General features: G+C 53.8%; 1 protein-coding gene across 1 annotated transcript in view; it reads left to right on the forward strand.

The window, feature by feature from the left end:
- Positions 1 to 697: 697 nt before the first annotated feature.
- LOC140399674 (DNA excision repair protein ERCC-1-like) overlaps positions 698 to 12,500 on the forward strand; it is a gene marked incomplete at its 3' end in the record, with an annotated part of 84,950 nt that continues 73,147 nt past the window's right edge. Inside the window, exons 1-3 of the mRNA XM_072489218.1 lie at positions 698 to 839; positions 953 to 1,141; positions 2,227 to 2,330. Coding sequence (XP_072345319.1) covers positions 762 to 839; positions 953 to 1,141; positions 2,227 to 2,330 — 371 coding nt within the window. The remainder of the gene's footprint in view (positions 840 to 952; positions 1,142 to 2,226; positions 2,331 to 12,500) is intronic.

The raw sequence follows: 12,500 nt of genomic DNA on the forward strand, positions 1-12,500 counted from the left end.
TGTCCCTCCCTCCCTGCCTGTCTCTGTCCCTCCCTCCCTCTCTCTGTCCCTCCCTCTATCTGCCCCTGCCTCACACCCTCTCTCTGTCCCTCCCTCCCTCTCTCTGTCCCTCCCTCCCTCTCTCTGTCCCTCCCTCCCTCCCTCTCTCTGTCCCTCCCTCCCTCTCTCTGTCCCTCCCTCCCTCTCTCTGTCCCTCCCTCCCTCTCTCTGTCCCTCCCTCCCTCTCTCTGTCCCTCCCTCCCTCTCTCTGTCCCTCCCTCCCTCTCTCTGTCCCTCCCTCCCTCTCTCTGTCCCTCCCTCCCTCTCTCTGTCCCTCCCTCCCTCTCTCTGTCCCTCCCTCCCTCTCTCTGTCCCTCCCTCCCTCTCTCTGTCCCTCCCTCCCTCTCTCTGTCCCTCCCTCCCTCTCTCTGTCCCTCCCTCCCTCTCTCTGTCCCTCCCTCTCTGTCCCTCCCTCTCTCTGTCCCTCCCTCTCTCTGTCCCTCCCTCCCTCTGTCCCTCCCTTCCTCTGTCCCTCCCTTCCTCCCTCTCTCCCTCCCTCCCTCCCTCCCTCCCTCCCTCCCTCCCTCCCTCCCTCCCTCTCTCCCTCCCTCTCTCCCTCCCTCCCTCTCTCCCTCCCTCCCTCTCTCCCTCCCTCTCTCCCTCCCTCCCTCCCTCCCTCCCTCCCTCCCTCCCTCCCTCCCTCCCTCTCTCCCTCCCTCTCTCCCTCCCTCTCTCTCTCTCTCCCTCCCTCCCTCTCTCTCTCTCTCCCGCCCTTTGCAGGAATGGACGAGGACAGGGCGCCCCCCAAGAAATTCATCCTCCCGTCGCTGGAGGATGTCTACAGCTGTGACCCCACCCCGGTGAGTGGTCGTTTCCCACGGATACGGTGAAGCCTTCTGCAGCCGAGCATCCCTTCTCTGGATCACTGACACTTTCTCTTTTTCACCCCTCCCCCCTCCCGTTTCCCCGACAGGTCCAACCCCTCTTCAGGTCCAGGGTGACGGCGGGCGGAGACGGACACGGTCCCTCAGCAGGAGGCCTGGAGGGGGGTCCCGGGAATGCCGGCGCTGGTTCGGGGGAAGAGGGAGCGTCCGGGGGTCCCGTAGTGGTGGCCAAGAGGGCGACAGCGAAGCAGAACGCGATCGTGGTCAGCACGAGGCAGGTGAGAGTGAAGATCGAGGGGCTGAATGGGCCTCCTCCTGTTCCTGTGTAACAGGTTCGAGGGGCTGAATGGGCCTCCTCCTGTTCCTGTGTAACAGGCTCGAGGGGCTGAATGGACCTCCTCCTGTTCCTGTGTCACAGGCTCGAGGGGCTGAATGGGCCTCCTCCTGTTCCTGTGTCACAGGCTCGAGGGGCTGAATGGGCCTCCTCCTGTTCCTGTGTCACAGGCTCGAGGGGCTGAATGGGCCTCCTCCTGTTCCTGTGTCACAGGCTCGAGGGGCTGAATGGGCCTCCTCCTGTTCCTGTGTAACAGGCTCGAGGGGCTGAATGGGCCTCCTCCTGTTCCTGTGTCACAGGCTCGACGGGCTGAATGGGCCTCCTCCTGTTCCTGTGTAACAAGCTCGAGGGGCTGAATGGGCCTCCTCCTGTTCCTGTGTCACAGGCTCGAGCAGGGGGCTGAATGGGCCTCCTCCTGTTCCTGTGTAACAGGCTCGAGGGGCTGAATGGGCCTCCTCCTGTTCCTGTGTCACAGGCTCAAGGGGCTGAATGGGCCTCCTCCTGTTCCTGTGTCACAGGCTCGAGGGGCTGAATGGGCCTCCTCCTGTTCCTGTGTAACAGGCTCGAGGGGCTGAATGGGCCTCCTCCTGTTCCTGTGTCACAGGCTCGAGCAGGGGGCTGAATGGGCCTCCTCCTGTTCCTGTGTAACAGGCTCGAGGGGCTGAATGGGCCTCCTCCTGTTCCTGTGTAACAGGTTCGAGGGGCTGAATGGGCCTCCTCCTGTTCCTGTGTCACAGGCTCGAGCAGGGGGCTGAATGGGCCTCCTCCTGTTCCTGTGTAACAGGCTCGAGCAGGGGGCTGAATGGGCCTCCTCCTGTTCCTGTGTAACAGGCTCGAGGGGCTGAATGGGCCTCCACCTGTTCCTGTGTAACAGGCTCGAGCAGGGGGGCTGAATGGTCCTCCTCCTGTTCCTGTGTCACAGGCTCGAGGGGCTGAATGGTCCTCCTCCTGTTCCTGTGTAACAGGTTCGAGGGGCTGAATGGGCCTTCTGTTGCTGCACCTCACTCTCTCTCTCTCTTGCTCCCACAGAGAGGGAATCCAATCCTGAAGTTTATCCGGAACGTTCCCTGGGAGTTCGGAGAGGTTGTTCCTGATTATATCCTGGGACAGACAGTCTGCGCTCTCTATCTGAGGTGAGGGGGTCAATGCGGAGAAGGTTAAGGGGGAGATTGAATCGAGGCGTTCCAAATGGGGGAAGGGTTTGCGATGGGAGATGGGAGTCAATGAGGAGAAGGTTAAGGGGGAGATTGAATCGAGGCGTTCCAAATGGGGGAAGGGTTTGCGATGGGAGTCAATGAGGAGAAGGTTAAGGGGGAGATTGAATCGAGACGTTCCCAATGGGGGAAGGGTTTGCGATAGGAGTCAATGAGGAGAAGGTTAAGGGGGAGATTGAATCGAGACGTTCCCAATGAGGGAATGGTTTGCGATGGGAGACGGGAGTCAATGAGGAGAAGGTTAAGGGGGAGATTGAATCGAGACGTTCCCAATGGGGGATGGGTTTGCGATGGGAGATGGGAGTCAATGAGGAGAAGGTTAAGGGGGAGATTGAATCGAGACGTTCCCAATGGGGGAAGGGTTTGCGATGGGAGACGGGAGTCAGTGAGGAGAAGGTTAAGGGGGAGATTGAATCGAGACCTTCCCAATGGGGGAAGTGTTTGCGATGGGAGATGGGAGTCACTGAGGAGAAGGTTAAGGCGGAGATTGAATCGAGACGTTCCCAATTGGGGAAAGGTTTGCGATGGGAGATGGGAGTCAATGAGGAGAAGGTTAAGGGGGAGATTGAATCGAGACGTTCCCAATGGGGGAAGGGTTTGCGATGGGAGACGGGGGTCAATGAGGGGAAGGTTAAGGGGGAGATTGAATCGAGACGGTCCCAATGGGGGAAGGGTTTGCGATGGGAGTCAATGAGGAGAAGGTTAAGGGGTAGATTGAATCGAGACGTTCCCAATGGGGGAAGGGTTTGCGATGGGAGACGGGAGTCAATGAGGTAGAAGGTTAAGGGGGAGAATTAATCGAGACGTTCCCAATGGGGGAAGGGTTTGCGATGGGAGATGGGAGTCAATGAGGAGAAGGTTAAGGGGGAGATTGAATCGAGACGTTCCCAATGGGGGAAAGTTTTGCGATGGGAGGCGTGAGTCAATGAGGAGAAGGTTAAGGGGGAGATTGAATCGAGACGTTCCCAATGGGGGAAGGGTTTGCGATGGGAGCCAATGAGGGGAAGGTTAAGGGGGAGATTGAATCGAGACGTTCCCAATGGGGGAAGGGTTTGCGATGGGAGAATAGGGGTCAATGAGGAGAAGGTTAAGGGGGAGATTGAATCGAGACGTTCCCAATGGGGGAAGGGTTTGCGATGGGAGTCAATGAGGGGAAGGTTAAGGGGGAGATTGAATCGAGACGTTCCCAATGAGGGAAGGGTTTGCGATGGGAGACGGGAGTCAATGAGGAGAAGGTTAAGGGAGAGATTGAATCGAGACGTTCCCAATGAGGGAATGGTTTGCAATGGGAGACCGGAGTCAATGCGGAGGTTAAGGGGTAGATTGAATTGAGACGTTCCCAATGGGTTTAGTGTTTGCGATAGGAGTCAATGAGGAGAAGGTTAAGGGGGACATTGAATCCAGACGTTCCCAATGGCGGAAGGGTTTGTGATGGGAGACGGGAGTCAATGAGGAGAAGGTTAAGGGGGAGATTGAATCGAGACGTTCCCAATGGGGGAAGGGTTTGCGATGGGAGACGGGAGTCAATGAGGAGAAGGTTAAGGGAGAGATTGAATCGAGACGTTCCAAATGGGGGAAGGGTTTGCGATGGGAGTCAATGAGGAGAAGATTAAGGGGGAGATTGAATCGAGACGTTCCCAATGGGGGATGGGTTTGCGATGGGAGATGGGAACCAATGAGGAGAAGGTTAAGGGGGAGATTGAATCGAGACTTTCCCAATGGGGGAAGGGTTTGCGATGGGAGACGGGAGTCAATGAGGAGAAGGTTAAGGGGGAGATTGAATCGAGACGTTCCCAATTGGGAAAGGTTTGCGATGGGAGATGGGAGTCAATGAGGAGAAGGTTATGGGGGAGATTGATTCGAGACGTTCCCAATGGGGGAAGGGTTTGCGATGGGAGTCAATGAGGAGAAGATTAAGGGGGAGATTGAATCGAGACGTTCCCAATGGGGGATGGGTTTGCGATGGGAGATGGGAGCCAATGAGGAGAAGGTTAAGGGGGAGATTGAATCGAGACTTTCCCAATGGGGGAAGGGTTTGCGATGGGAGACGGGAGTCAATGAGGAGAAGGTTAAGGGGGAGATTGAATCGAGACGTTCCCAATTGGGAAAGGTTTGCGATGGGAGATGGGAGTCAATGAGGAGAAGGTTATGGGGGAGATTGATTCGAGACGTTCCCAATGGGGGAAGGGTTTGCGATGGGAGACGGGAGTCAGTGAGGAGAAGGTTAAGGGGGAGATTGAATTGAGACGTTCCCAATTGGGGAAATGTTTGCGATGGGAGATGGGAGTCAATGAGGAGAAGGTTAAGGGTGAGGTTGAATCGAGACGTTCCCAATGGGGGAAGTGTTTGCGATGGGAGATGGGAGTCACTGAGGAGAAGGTTAAGGCGGAGATTGAATCGAGACGTTCCCAATTGGGGAAAGGTTTGCGATGGGAGACGGGAGTCAATGAGGGGAAGGTAAAGGGGGAGATTGAATCGATACGTTCCAAATGAGGGAAGGGTTTGCGATGGGAGATGGGAGTCAATGAGGAGAAGGTTAAGGGGGCGATTGAATCGAGACGTTTCCAATGGGGGAAGGGTTTGCGATGGGAGACTGGAATCAATGAGGAGAAGGTTAAGGGGGAGATTGAATCGAGACGTTCCCAATGGGGGATGGGTTTGCGATGGGAGACGGGAGTCAATGAGGAGAAGGTTAAGGGGGAGATTGAATCGAGACGTTCCCAATGGGGGAAGCGTTTGCGATGGGAGACGGGAGTCAATGAGGAGAAGGTTAAGGGGGAGAATTAATCGAGACGTTCCCAATGGGGGAAGGGTTTGCGGTGGGAGATGGGAGTCAATGAGGAGAAGGTTCAGGGGGAGATTGAATCGAGACGTTCCCAATGGGGGAAAGGTTTGCGATGGGAGGCGGGGGTCAATGAGGGGCAGGTTAAGGGGGAGATTGAATCGAGACGTTCCCAATGGCGGAAGGGTTTGTGATGGGAGACGGGAGTCAATGAGGAGAAGGTTAAGGGAGAGATTGAATCGAGACGTTCCCAATGGGGGAAGGGTTTGCGATGGGAGACGGGAGTCAATGAGGAGAAGGTTAAGGGAGAGGTTGAATCGAGACGTTCCCAATGAGGGAATGGTTTGCGATGGGAGACGGGAGTCAATGCGGAGGTTAAGGGGTAGATTGAATTGAGACGTTCCCAATGGGTTAAGTGTTTGCGATAGGAGTCAATGAGGAGAAGGTTAAGGGGGAGATTGAATCGAGACGTTCCCAATGGCGGAAGGGTTTGTGATGGGAGACGGGAGTCAATGAGGAGAAGGTTAAGGGGAGATTGAATCGAGACGTTCCCAATGGCGGAAGGGTTTGTGATGGGAGACGGGAGTCAATGAGAAGGTTAAGGGGGAGATTGAATCGAGACGTTCCAAATGGGGGAAGGGTTTGCGATGGGAGACGGGAGTCAATGAGGAGAAGGTTAAGGGTGAGATTGAATCGAGACGTTCCCAATGGGGTAAGGGTTTGCGATGGGAGTCAATGAGGAGAAGGTTAAGGGGGAGATTGAATCGAGACGTTCCCAATGGGGGAAGGGTTTGCGATGGGAGACGGGAGTCAATGAGGAGAAGGTTAAGGGGGAGATTGAATCGAGACGTTCCCAATGGGGGAAGGGTTTGCGATGGGAGACGGGAATCAATGAGGAGAAGGTTAAGGGGGAGATTGAATCGAGACGTTCCCAATGGGGGAAGGGTTTGCGATGGGAGTCAATGAGGAGAAGGTTAAGGGGGAGAATGAATCGAGACGTTCCCAATGGGGGAAGGGTTTGCGATAGGAGTCAATGAGGAGAAGGTTAAGGGGGAGACTGAATCGAGACGTTCCCAATGAGGGAATGGTTTGCGATGGGAGACGGGAGTCAATGAGGAGAAGGTTAAGGGGGAGATTGAATCGAGACGTTCCCAATGGAGGATGGGTTTGCGATGGGAGATGAGAGTCAATGAGGAGAAGGTTAAGGGGGAGATTGAATCGAGACGTTCCCAATGGGGGAAGGGTTTGCGATGGGAGACGGGAGTCAGTGAGGAGAAGGTTAAGTGGGAGATTGAATCGAGACGTTCCCAATGGGGGAAGGGTTTGCGATGGGAGACGGGAGTCAGTGAGGAGAAGGTTAAGGGGGAGATTGAATCGAGACGTTCCCAATGGGGGAAGGGTTTGCGATGGGAGACGGGAATCAATGAGGAGAAGGTTAAGGGGGAGATTGAATCGAGACGTTCCCAATGGGGGAAGGGTTTGCGATGGGAGTCAATGAGGAGAAGGTTAAGGGGGAGAATGAATCGAGACGTTCCCAATGGGGGAAGGGTTTGCGATAGGAGTCAATGAGGAGAAGGTTAAGGGGGAGATTGAATCGAGACGTTCCCAATGAGGGAATGGTTTGCGATGGGAGACGGGAGTCAATGAGGAGAAGGTTAAGGGGGAGATTGAATCGAGACGTTCCCAATGGAGGATGGGTTTGCGATGGGAGATGAGAGTCAATGAGGAGAAGGTTAAGTGGGAGATTGAATCGAGACGTTCCCAATGGGGGAAGGGTTTGCGATGGGAGATGGGAGTCAATGAGGAGAAGGTTAAGGGGGAGATTGAATCGAGACCTTCCCAATGGGGGAAGTGTTTGCGATGGGAGATGGGAGTCACTGAGGAGAAGGTTAAGGCGGAGATTGAATCGAGACGTTCCCAATTGGGGAAAGGTTTGCGATGGGAGATGGGAGTCAATGAGGAGAAGGTTAAGGGGTAGATTGAATCGAGACGTTCCCAATGGGGGAAGGGTTTGCGATGGGAGACGGGAGTCAATGAGGTAGAAGGTTAAGGGGGAGAATTAATCGAGACGTTCCCAATGGGGGAAGGGTTTGCGATGGGAGATGGGAGTCAATGAGGAGAAGGTTAAGGGGGAGATTGAATCGAGACGTTCCCAATGGGGGAAAGTTTTGCGATGGGAGGCGGGAGTCAATGAGGAGAAGGTTAAGGGGGAGATTGAATCGAGACGTTCCCAATGGGGGAAAGGTTTGCGATGGGAGTCAATGAGGGGAAGGTTAAGGGGGAGATTGAATCGAGACGTTCCCAATGGGGGAAGGGTTTGCGATGGGAGATAGGGGTCAATGAAGAGAAGGTTAAGGGGGAGATTGAATCGAGACGTTCCCAATGGGGGAAGGGTTTGCGATGGGAGACGGGAGTCAATGAGGAGAAGGTTAAGGGAGAGATTGAATCGAGATGTTCCCAATGAGGGAATGGTTTGCGATGGGAGACGGGAGTCAATGCGGAGGTTAAGGGGTAGATTGAATTGAGACGTTCCCAATGGGTTAAGTGTTTGCGATAGGAGTCAATGAGGAGAAGGTTAAGGGGGAGATTGAATCGAGACGTTCCCAATGGCGGAAGGGTTTGCGATGGGAGACGGGAGTCAATGAGGAGAAGGTTAAGGGGGAGATTGAATCGAGACGTTCCCAATGGCGGAAGGGTTTGTGATGGGAGACGGGAGTCAATGAGCAGAAGGTTAAGGGGGAGATTGAATCGAGACGTTCCCAATGGGGGAAGGGTTTGCGATGGGAGACGGGAGTCAATGAGGAGAAGGTTAAGGGAGAGATTGAATCGAGACGTTCCCAATGGGGGAAGGGTTTGCGATGGGAGTCAATGAGGAGAAGGTTAAGGAGGAGATTGAATCGAGACGTTCCCAATGGGGGATGGGTTTGCGATGGGAGATGGGAGTCAATGAGGAGAAGGTTAAGGGGGAGATTGAATCGAGACATTCCCAATGGGGGAAGGGTTTGCGATGGGAGTCAATGAGGAGAAGGTTAAGGAGGAGATTGAATCGAGACGTTCCCAATGGGGGATGGGTTTGCGATGGGAGATGGGAGTCAATGAGGAGAAGGTTAAGGGGGAGATTGAATCGAGACGTTCCCAATGGGGGAAGGGTTTGCGATGGGAGACGGGAGTCAATGAGGAGAAGGTTAAGGGGGAGATTGAATCGAGACGTTCCCAATGGCGGAAGGGTTTGTGATGGGAGACGGGAGTCAATGAGGAGAAGGTTAAGGGGGAGATTGAATCGAGACGTTCCCAATGGGGGAAGGGTTTGCGATGGGAGACGGGAGTCAATGAGGAGAAGGTTAAGGGAGAGATTGAATCGAGATGTTCCCAATGAGGGAATGGTTTGCGATGGGAGACGGGAGTCAATGCGGAGGTTAAGGGGTAGATTGAATTGAGACGTTCCCAATGGGGGAAGGGTTTGCGATGGGAGACGGGAGTCAATGAGGAGAAGGTTAAGGGAGAGATTGAATCGAGACGTTCCCAATGGGGAAAGGGTTTGCGATGGGAGTCAATGAGGAGAAGGTGAAGGAGGAGATTGAATCGAGACGTTCCCAATGGGGGATGGGTTTGCGATGGGAGATGGGAGTCAATGAGGAGAAGGTTAAGGGGGAGATTGAATCGAGACGTTCCCAATGGGGGAAGGGTTTGCGATGGGAGACGGGAGTCAATGAGGAGAAGGTTAAGGGGGAGATTGAATCGAGACGTTCCCAATTGGGAAAGGTTTGCGATGGGAGATGGGAGTCAATGAGGAGAAGGTAATGGGGGAGATTGATTCGAGACGTTCCCAATGGGGGAAGGGTTTGCGATGGGAGACGGTGGTCAGTGAGGAGAAGGTTAAGGGGGAGATTGAATTGAGACGTTCCCAATTGGGGAAATGTTTGCGATGGGAGATGGGAGTCAATGAGGAGAAGGTTAAGGGTGAGGTTGAATCGAGACGTTCCCAATGGGGGAAGTGTTTGCGATGGGAGATGGGAGTCACTGAGGAGAAGGTTAAGGCGGAGATTGAATCGAGACGTTCCCAATTCGTGAAAGGTTTGCGATGGGAGGCGGGAGTCAATGAGTAGAAGGTTAAGTGGGAGATTGAATCGAGACGTTTCCAATGGGGGAAGGGTTTGCGATGGGAGACGGGAATCAATGAGGAGAAGGTTAAGGGGGAGATTGATTCAAGACGTTCCCAATGGGGGATGGGTTTGCGATGGGAGACGGGAGTCAATGAGGAGAAGGTTAAGGGGGAGATTGAATCGAGACGTTCCCAATGGGGGAAAGGTTTGCGATGGGAGACGGGGGTCAATGAGGAGAAGGTTAAGGGGGAGATTGAATCGAGACGTTCCCAATGGGGGAAAGGTTTGCGATGGGAGGCGGGGGTCAATGAGGGGAAGGTTAAGGGGGAGATTGAATCGAGACGTTCCCAATGGCGGAAGGGTTTGTGATGGGAGACGGGAGTCAATGAGGAGAAGGTTAAGGGAGAGATTGAATCGAGACGTTCCCAATGGGGGAAGGGTTTGCGATGGGAGATGGGAGTCAATGAGGAGAAGGTTAAGGGGCAGATTGAATCGAGACGTTCCCAATGGCGGAAGGGTTTGTGATGGGAGACGGGAGTCAATGAGGAGAAGGTTAAGGGAGAGATTGAATCGAGACGTTCCCAATGGGGGAAGGGTTTGCGATGGGAGACGGGAGTCAATGAGGAGAAGGTTAAGGGAGAGATTGAATCGAGACGTTCCCAATGAGGGAATGGTCTGCGATGGGAGACGGGAGTCAATGCGGAGGTTAAGGGGTAGATTGAATTGAGACCTTCCCAATGGGTTAAGTGTTTGAGATAGGAGTCAATGAGGAGAAGGTTAAGGGGGAGATTGAATCGAGACGTTCCCAATGGCGGAAGGGTTTGCGATGGGAGACGGGAGTCAATGAGGAGAAGGTTAAGGGGGAGATTGAATCGAGACGTTCCCAATGGCGGAAGGGTATGTGATGGGAGACGGGAGTCAATGAGGAGAAGGTTAAGGGGGAGATTGAATCGAGACGTTCCCAATGGGGGAAGGGTTTGCGATGGGAGACGGGAGTCAATGAGGAGAAGGTTAAGCGTGAGATTGAATCGAGACGTTCCCAATGGGGTAAGGGTTTGCGATGGGAGTCAATGAGGAGAAGGTTAAGTGGGAGATTGAATCGAGACGTTCCCAATGGGGGAAGGGTTTGCGATGGGAGTCAATGAGGAGAAGGTTAAGGGGGAGATTGAATCGAGACGTTCCCAATGGGGGAAGGGTTTGCGTTGGGAGTCAATGAGGAGAAGGTTAAGGGGGAGATTGAATCGAGACGTTCCAAATGGGGGAAGTGTTTGCGATGGGAAATGGGTGTCAGTGAGGAGAAGGTTAAGGGGGAGATTGAATCGAGACGTTCCCAATGGGGGAATGGTTTGCGATGGGAGTCAATGAGGAGAAGTTTAAGGGGGAGATTGAATCGAGATGTTCCGAATGGGGGAAGTGTTTGCGATGGGAGATGGGAGTCAATGAGGAGAAGGTTAAGGGGGAGATTGAATCGAGACGTTTCCAATGGGGGAAGGGTTTGCGATGGGAGATGGGAATCGATGAGGAGAAGGTTAAGGGGAGATTGAATCGTGACGTTCCAAATGGGGGACGGGTTTGCGATGGGAGCCAATGAGGAGAAGGTTAAGGGGGAGTTTGGATCGAGACGTTCCCAATGGGGGAAGGGTTTGCGATGGGAGATGGGAGTCAATGATGAGAAGGTTAAGGGGGAGATTGAATCGAGACGTTCCCAATGGGGAAGGGTTTGCGAAGGGAGATGTGAGTCAATGAGGAGAAGGTTAAGGGGGAGATTGAATCGAGACGTTCCCAATGGGGGAAGGGTTTGCGATGGGAGACGGGAGTCAATGAGGAGAAGGTTAAGCGTGAGATTGAATCGAGACGTTCCCAATGGGGTAAGGGTTTGCGATGGGAGTCAATGAGGAGAAGGTTAAGTGGGAGATTGAATCGAGACGTTCCCAATGGGGGAAGGGTTTGCGATGGGAGTCAATGAGGAGAAGGTTAAGGGGGAGATTGAATCGAGACGTTCCCAATGGGGGAAGGGTTTGCGTTGGGAGTCAATGAGGAGAAGGTTAAGGGGGAGATTGAATCGAGACGTTCCAAATGGGGGAAGTGTTTGCGATGGGAAATGGGTGTCAGTGAGGAGAAGGTTAAGGGGGAGATTGAATCGAGACGTTCCCAATGGGGGAATGGTTTGCGATGGGAGTCAATGAGGAGAAGTTTAAGGGGGAGATTGAATCGAGATGTTCCGAATGGGGGAAGTGTTTGCGATGGGAGATGGGAGTCAATGAGGAGAAGGTTAAGGGGGAGATTGAATCGAGACGTTTCCAATGGGGGAAGGGTTTGCGATGGGAGATGGGAATCGATGAGGAGAAGGTTAAGGGGAGATTGAATCGTGACGTTCCAAATGGGGGACGGGTTTGCGATGGGAGCCAATGAGGAGAAGGTTAAGGGGGAGTTTGGATCGAGACGTTCCCAATGGGGGAAGGGTTTGCGATGGGAGATGGGAGTCAATGATGAGAAGGTTAAGGGGGAGATTGAATCGAGACGTTCCCAATGGGGAAGGGTTTGCGAAGGGAGATGTGAGTCAATGAGGAGAAGGTTAAGGGGGAGATTGAATTGAGACGTTCCCAATGGGGGAAGGGTTTGCGATGGGAGACGGGAGTCAATGAGGAGAAGGTTAAGGGGGAGATTGAATCGAGACGTTCCCAATGGGGGAAGGGTTTGCGATGGGAGTCAATGAGGAGAAGCTTAAGGGGGAGATTGAATCGAGACGTTCCAAATGGGGGAAGGGTTTGCGATGGGAGACAGGAGTCAATGAGGAGAAGGTTAAGGGGGAGATTGAATCGAGACGTTCCCAATGGAGGAATGGTTTGCGATGGGAGTCAATGAGGAGAAGTTTAAGGGGGAGATTGAATCGAGATGTTCCGAATGGGGGAAGGGTTTGCGATGGGAGATGGGAGCCAATGAGGAGAAGGTTAAGGGGGAGTTTGGATCGAGACGTTCCCAATGGGGGAAGGGTTTGCGATGGGAGATGGGAGTCAATGAGGAGAAGGTTAAGGGGGAGATTGAATCGAGACGTTCCCAATGGGGGAAGGGTTTACGATGGGAGACGGGAGTCAATGAGGAGAAGGTTAAGGGGGAGATTGAATCGAGACGTTCCCAATGGGGGAAGGGTTTGCGATGGGAGATGGGTGTCAATGAGGACAAGGTTAAGGGGGAGATTGAATC

The sequence above is a fragment of the Scyliorhinus torazame genome, chromosome 23 (genome assembly GCF_047496885.1).
Source record: "Scyliorhinus torazame isolate Kashiwa2021f chromosome 23, sScyTor2.1, whole genome shotgun sequence".
Taxonomy (NCBI): domain Eukaryota; kingdom Metazoa; phylum Chordata; class Chondrichthyes; order Carcharhiniformes; family Scyliorhinidae; genus Scyliorhinus; species Scyliorhinus torazame.